This window comes from Otolemur garnettii, unplaced genomic scaffold (genome assembly GCF_000181295.1).
Source record: "Otolemur garnettii isolate 467f Iridium unplaced genomic scaffold, OtoGar3 scaffold00080, whole genome shotgun sequence".
Classification (NCBI taxonomy): Eukaryota; Metazoa; Chordata; class Mammalia; order Primates; family Galagidae; genus Otolemur; species Otolemur garnettii.
In genome coordinates this window covers 2975683-2983386 of record NW_003852475.1, presented here as the reverse complement: position 1 = coordinate 2983386, position 7704 = coordinate 2975683, and the positions used below count along the sequence as shown (strand labels likewise).

Genomic DNA, 7704 nt, shown 5'->3' with positions numbered 1-7704 from the left:
CAGTAAATAAAGCAGGTAGACATCCCTCAGAATGGGAGAAGATATTTGCTGATTATGTCTCCGACAAAGGTTTAATAACCAGAATCTACAGAGAACTCAAACGTATTAGCAAGAAAAAACCAAGCAATCCCATCTCAAGGTGGGCAAGGGACTTAAATAGAAATTTCTCTAAAGAAGACAGGTGCATGGCCTGCAGATATATGAAAAAATGCTCTCCATCCTTAATCATCAGAGAAATGCAAATCAAAACTACTTTGAGGTACCATCTAACCCCAGTAAGATTAGCCCATATCACAAAATTCCAAAACCAGAGATGTTGGCGTGGATGTGGAGAAAAGGGAACACTTCTACACTGCTGGTGGGAATGCAAATTAATTCGTTCCTTTTGGAAGGACATCTGGAGAACGTTGAGAGAACTAAAAATAGACCTGCCATTTGATCCTGCAATTCCTTTATTAGGTATATATCCCAAAGACCAAAAATAGAATTACAACAAAGATATTTGTATCAGAATGTTTATTGCAGCCCAATTCATAATTGCTAGGTCATGAAAGAAGCCCAAATGCCCATCGACCCATGAATGGATCAATAAATTGTGGTACATGTACAGCATGGAATACTATGCAGCCCTTAAAGAAAGATGGAGAATTTACGTCCTTCATGTTTATATGGATGGAATTAGAAAATGTTCTTCTTAGCAAAGTATCTCAAGAATGGAAGAAAAAGTATCCAGTGTACACAGCCGTACTTTGAAACTAATTCATAGCTTTTATAGGACTGTCATAACCTAATTATAGCCTTAGAATATGGGAAGGGGGTGGGAGAGGTGATTGGTGGGGTCACCTCTATGGTTTATCTGACAAGGGTACAAGTGAATCTTTCTAAAAGCAAAGTATGAACATTTTAACTCAATAAGAAAATTACATGAAGGTTATGTTAACCAGTTTGATGAGAGTATTTCAAAATACATATGAAAACAGCACACTGTACCCCATGATTACATTAATGTACACAGTTATGCTATAAGAAATAAAATGTATATATACATATATTTTTCTGGGCCTAGTGGTTCATGCCTATAATCCTAGTACTCTAGGAGACTGAAGTGGGTGTATCTCCTGAGCTCAGTTTGAGACCCACCTGAGCATGAGTGAGACTCCATCTCTAACAATAGAAAAAGTAGCCAGCCATGGTGGCAGGCACATGTAGTCCCCGCTATTTGGGAGGCTGAGGCAAAAGGATTGCTTGAGCACAAGAGTTTGAGGTTGCTGTGAGCTATAATGCCACAGCACTTTACCAAGAGTGGCAAAGTGAGACTGCCTTAAAATAATAAACAAATGAACAAATAAATAAATACATAGATTTGATTATGGCATATCCCCACTTAAAATGCTTTTAAAAAGTTCCCCTTGCTCAGAAGGCAAAACTCAAATTCCTTACCAAGGCATCAGCAGCCCCAATAAATGTGAGAAAGTGGCCCTAAAACCTGAGCTGGGGAAGAACTTCGTGGTCTGATGTGACTAGCTGCTTTTTCTTGGGAAATAATTAGTGCTTCTGATAAAATACTTGAACAATTTTCTGATAAAAAAATGAGCTTAAGGACCTCTCTTGGGAAATCCACTGAAAGTCTTGGTACTAGGTTAACACCTTTAACCAATAATGCAAAGAGGCTATGACCCTTAACTAGATATTAGTCTTTTAAAAAATCTAGTCTAACACTAATTATTTAACCATTTTTCACCTAGAAAATGTGTCTGCCAAGATGGATTCTTTGAACCAGATTTTTAAGAAAACCTATTCTTTTGAGACAAGTTTGGGATATAACTCTGACACATGCTTATAGTAAATTGGAGAGTTGCTTTAAAAGATGGTGTGTGTGTGTGTGTGTGTGTTGAAGAAATGAATGCTTGAATGTATGAAAGATGGAGGTGATTATAACTAGGGTTGAAATATTCTCCTTGCTCAGAAGGTAAAACTCAGAAGCCTATAACTAGACTTGAAATATTCCCCTTGCTTAGAAGGTAAAACTTTGGTGTAAATACTCTAAATTTGAGCTGTTGTGAGGGTAAATGATACTTTGATTTCTACTGAAAAGAAAAAGATTTTCCTAGGTTTTACATTTATACAAAATATGGGAAAGTACGTAATAAAGTTTATAGGAAGGCCATGATAGACTAACAAGTCTATTTCTAGGTTTCTGTATTCATTACTGTATTAAACCAAGCAAATACACCTGCTGATAGAAGCCCTAAAGACCCAAAATTATGTCTACTCACATCTGTGCCAACAGCTGATCTCATCCTGCACTGTCTGCTTGGTGTTCAAGAGAAGTTCATTTGTCCTTATTTCTAACCTTCTATTGCTAAAACGTTACTATTTCAAAACACAACATAGTTTTTGAAAGTCCCATGCTTATATTACGTTTGTCAACTACATTAACATAAAAATTACATCTAGAGATTAATTTTGCTTTCTAGTCAGGAATTCTTCCATTCCCAGTATTGCAGGCTTCTCAGATATAAATACATTTTAAGAGAGGCTCTGTTTTGTTTTAATATGGAGAAAGCAAATGGTTCTAAAACAGAAATGAAAATCAGTCTCCTGCAATTTATCCTTTCTAGTTAAGATGCTTCCCTGCCTTCCTTCCTAACTTGATTTTGGATGCCTATTGCAAAACATCAAACTGATGGTTTGGGAATATTTAATTATTATTTAGTAGCTATTGTTCACATGTCCTCTTTGTAGGAGGTTAATTACCCACTTGTGGCTATTTGGTTTGTAAATTTTTCATGCCCATATCTACTGTATGCCTTTTATTAATAACTTCTGGTAAACTTTTGACTATTTCTAATTTGTTAGTAATTTCATAAGAAAGAAGGAAGTAGGCATAAAAGAACTGGAAATAAAATTCTTGTCAATTGAGTTTCTTGTGCAAAGGGAGAAGAGATAGCAGCAGAAAAACCAGTGCAGGGGGGAAGAGATTCTTTATGAGTTATATGGTCCTATAGGATGAAGGTCATATATGCCATTGCTTAATACCAGTCTCTACTTGATAGCTGCTTAATAAAGACTTGAGTTAAAAATACTTTTTCTGGCTCAGCACCTGTAGCTCAGTGGCTAGGGTGCTAGCTGCATACATTGGGAGCTGGCAGGTTTGAATCCAGCCTGGGCCTGTCAAACAATGACAACTACAACACCCCCCCCAAAAAATATATGTTTAAAATTTATATATATTATAATTATGTTATAATATAATTATATTATACATTATAAATTAAAAAATATATATATAATTTATAAATGTATATTATAAAATATATAAAAATATAAAATATAAATAAAATATATATTATATATAAAATATATAATATATAAAAAATATATAATCTCTCTCTCTCTCTCTCTCTATATATATATATATATAGCAGGGTGTTGTGACAGGCACCTGTTGTCCCAGCTACTTGGGAGGCTGAAGCAAGAGAATTGCCTCAGCCCAGGAGGTTGGAGGTTGATGTGAGCTGTGGGATATCACGGCACTCTACTAAGGGTGACAGCTTAAGACTCTGTCTCAAAAAAAAAAAAATACTTTTTATGGTTGCAATTTCTATCAGATATTACTTCATATCTGCAAGTCGGTTATATTTTAAATGAATTACATTGATAATCCAGGGCTAGGAGGCATATGAGATAGCTTCGGATGATTGTTGCCCCCATTTTCCACTGACCTTAACTCAAGGCTCTCGTGACCTCTTAGGTCTCCAATTAACATAGCTAATCCTGGCCTCCCAAAAGCCAGACACTGTTCCCTTAGGATCTACTGTGATCATGAACCAGTTTTTTTTTTTTTTTTTGAGACAGAGTCTCACTATGTTGCCCTCGGTTGAGTGCTGTGGCATCACAGCTCACAGCAACCTCAACTCTTGGGCAATTGTCTTGCCTCAGCCTCCCTCCCAATTAACTGGGACTATAGGTGCCTGCCATAATGCCTGGCTCATGAACCAGTTGTTAGAGATGCCTGTGTTAATGTGCTAATGTAACATTCGACAACACCAGCATTGTAGTAGGGCCTTTCTAAAGATTCTATTAAACCCAAAGGAATACTTCAGAAGGTGGGCATTTTAGTTGTCATGACTGTCTCTTCTGGAATCTTGAACAGATAGATGCTGGCTTTCCTTATCAGGTAGTAAAACAGTGTGTAATCATCATGGGTTTCATGCACTAACATTTTGGTCCAACATATGGCTCCCCCACAAAGCCAGCAGCAGCACACATCTCCCTCTGAGGTCAAAGACTTACTGAGCTTATAATAATAGTGATTAATATTTCTGCCAAGGAAAAGAAATAAACTTCTCACCTGCTGGGATGCATTAACTTTTTCACATTCTCAGGGGATGCTGCAAACACTGAAAGATGTGGTTTACTAAATAATTTTAATAGTGGGAGAAAGTATCATTTTTCTTCTAGAAAAGGAACACTTAATTATCTTCTCATTAGCATATCTCATTAGTATCATTTGCAGTACATACGACCTAATGCTGTTATAACATAACTTAATACAAAAATTTTAGTATACCAGATATTTAGTTTGTTTTCTGAGACATAATTTCCTAGAGAAGGAGCCTGGTTTAATCATTGCAAAGAAAGATTAACATTATATTCCCAAGATCATCACACAATTCAGTTAAACAAACATTAACTCAACACCTACTCTTTGTAAAGTACTGGAATAGGTGATATAAATCTCTGACATTTGTGTAGTCCTTTGGTATAGTACTAAGTTTTCACATCAACTCTGCCTTGTTAATGTTCCCAACTTACAGTTGTGGAAACTGAGGCTGAGAAGGGTAAGTGACTTGACAAAAAAGGTCACCCAGCTAACCAGTGGTAGAGTCAGTAACTTGAATTTTCTTGAGAAGATAGTAACTTATACTCTTTTTTTTTTCTTTTTTTTTTTGCAGTTTTTGGCTGGGGCTCGGTTTGAACCCGCCACTTCTGGCATATGGGGCCAGTGCCCTTACTCCTTTGAGCCACAGGTGCTGCCCCTGTAAATTATACTCTTGTCTTAAGGAAGCTTACAGGCATGAAAAAAGGATTCTACTCTATTGAGGATCACAGTTTATAGGAAAACATCATTTAACCAAAATACTTGGAGACTGAAGTATTGCAATAAATTTAAATGTCATGTTAGGTGGGAATTAGTCAAGAAGCCCTTTTGTTTTAAGCAATGTTGAAAATATTTCTAATATGTATGGTATGCTCTACTGCCTATAATAGCCCTGGGTATATTCAAATCTTTCTTGGATGATAAAAAGCCTTTTCAGTATTTCCAGATCAGACTAACCATTTAGAATCCCTGATGAGAGAAGTCTTGAATATTAAAGATGTAGAGACACAGAAAAAGGATGAAGAAGCTTTGGCCCTTGTGTCTGGCGGATCTTCAGAGCAGGTTCATCTTATAAGTCACAGACCACATGCCCAAGATAAGATCTCATTTATGTCTGTTGTTGTAAAAAATGACACTGTTGCTACTAAAAGTGAACCTTTTCTTTTACTATGAGATAAAATACTTTCTATTTTGTAGAACAGGAATTTCTGGTTTCTCTTTTAAAAATAAAGAAAACAGGCAGGCTATAGGTGGTTCATGCCTGTAATCCTAGTACTCTGGGAGGCCCAGGTGGGTGGATTGCTTGAGGTCAGGAGTCTGAGACCAGCCTGAGCAAAAGTGAGACTCTGTCTCTACTAGAAATAGAAAAATTAGCCTGGTGTAATGGTGGGCACCTGTAGTACCTCCTATTCGGGAGGCTGAGGCAAGGGGATCTCCTAAGCTCAAGAGTTTGAACTTGTTTAAGCATTCACTCACCACTCACTTACAGGTGTACCATTTTTATCTTTTATACTTTATTTTCCTTGTACTGTTTCTATGTTTATATACACAAACGCTTCTCATTCTGTTACAGTTACCCACACAGTATTTAGTATAGTAACATGCTATACAGGATTGTAGCCTAGAAGTGATAGGCCATGCCATAGAGATGTGTAGTAGGCTATACCATCTAGATTTGTGTAAGTACACAACAATGTTGGCCTAATGATGCATTGCTCAGGATTTATCACCACCATTATATTAGCAATGAACCTAGCCAGAAGTATAATGTAACCTTATGAGTATATGATGTGACTGACCTCTTCAAAATTTATCCACCTAAATATATACAGTCTATTTTCTATAATCATGTTACTATAGGGAAACAATAAAGTTTTCCTTTTTTTGTATTTTTCACAGTGATAGACTGATAACATATAACTATCATTTTTCGCATCTCTCTTTAAGATGAGCTGATACAGATTAAAAGGAAAAAATTTGATGAGTGGAAGGAAGCCAACAGATTAAGTAATTTAAGTACTTCTTGACCAAATAGCCCAGTGTTTTTTGAAATAGTAGGTGCTTAGTAATGGTTTGGGTTTTTAAAAAAATATCTTACATGTATCTATTTATTCTTTAAGACATTTGCAATTTTTATTTATTAAAGTAATGTCTATATATTGTTAAACAATCACATATTAAATATCTGTGATATCACTAAAATATCTTTATTATCAAAAGCAGTCCTGGGCTCACTTTCCTAACTGTTGTCCCCCAAGGCAACTACTTTTACCTTTTTAACTTGCATCTTCTGACAATTATCTTCATACTGACAGTTAATAAGCTTATATTATTATTTCTTGATTTATTAGCCTATAGCTAATAGACTATTGATTTCCCATTAGAGTGACTTAGAATTTCTTTCTTTCTTCAACTTTGCTATTTTGTTAATAGGATTATAATTTTCAGTTAAATTTAGTATTTTGTATGTACACTCTTATGTTTATAAATATTGTTCATTGCTGAGTAAAGTAATACACAGTTACAATCTGTCCTCATAAAGATTTTTGCTTTCTTAGAGTTATGTTCTTTTCTTTCATTTGCTTAATTTTCTATGTATACACTGCTTGTTTGTTCCTTATGCATCAGCAGATCTGTTAAATGTCTAGCAATAATTGTATCCAATTCTCAAACACACCAACTAATACATAAGCTCTATCATTTTCTTTTTAGAGCCTTCCCTCCACAGCATTCTATCCTGCTGGCCACATTGCTCTATAGCCCAGATGTCCTGCTAGGACTTTCCTTATCCATTCTGATTTGGGATTGTTTTTTTTTTTTTTCATATTGAAACATCGTATTTATTTGGTTTCATAATTGAGTAGTGTCACCAGTATTCCCCACAGCATCCATGGCACTCAGAACCAGGCCATGCTGCAGACCTCTCCTGCCCAGGGAGACACCCTGAGGTCTGAGCAACCACTGAGCAGTGGGTGGAGGACTCAGCTTTGGTGCTGCCCCTGTCCCTGCTTTGGGGTACTCGGACATCTGCACACCCTCCCCTGCCGTCAGGGCTCCCCAGCCAGCCAGCACCCCTCCTGTGTTCCTGGAGCAGGGCATGTGTTTCCAGAAGTGGCTGGAGGTTCTATGGGGATGGGGACAGGGTGAGCACAAGACAGACCATGTGGTGGAGGCCAACCCTGCTTTTATTTTATGAGAGCTTCTCGATGGCCGACAGCAGTTCAGGCTTCAGGATGGACGAGTCTGGCTTGGCCCCTGCAGCCTTGACATCCTCCAACACAGCTGCATCCCATGAGAAGGTCAAGAGAGCTGAGGGCACC

General features: G+C 36.9%; 2 protein-coding genes across 4 annotated transcripts in view; both read right to left on the bottom strand.

Moving 5' to 3' along the window:
* ACMSD (aminocarboxymuconate semialdehyde decarboxylase) overlaps nt 1-7704 on the bottom strand; it is a 63539-nt gene that overhangs the window by 19214 nt on the left and 36621 nt on the right. The window lies entirely within an intron of this gene.
* LOC100941584 (UBX domain-containing protein 6-like) overlaps nt 7207-7704 on the bottom strand; it is a 1872-nt gene continuing 1374 nt past the window's right edge. The window contains 1 exon segment of the mRNA XM_012807966.2: nt 7207-7704. This exon segment is cut by the window's right edge and continues 23 nt beyond it. Coding sequence (XP_012663420.1) covers nt 7575-7704 — 130 coding nt within the window. The 3' untranslated portion in view covers nt 7207-7574.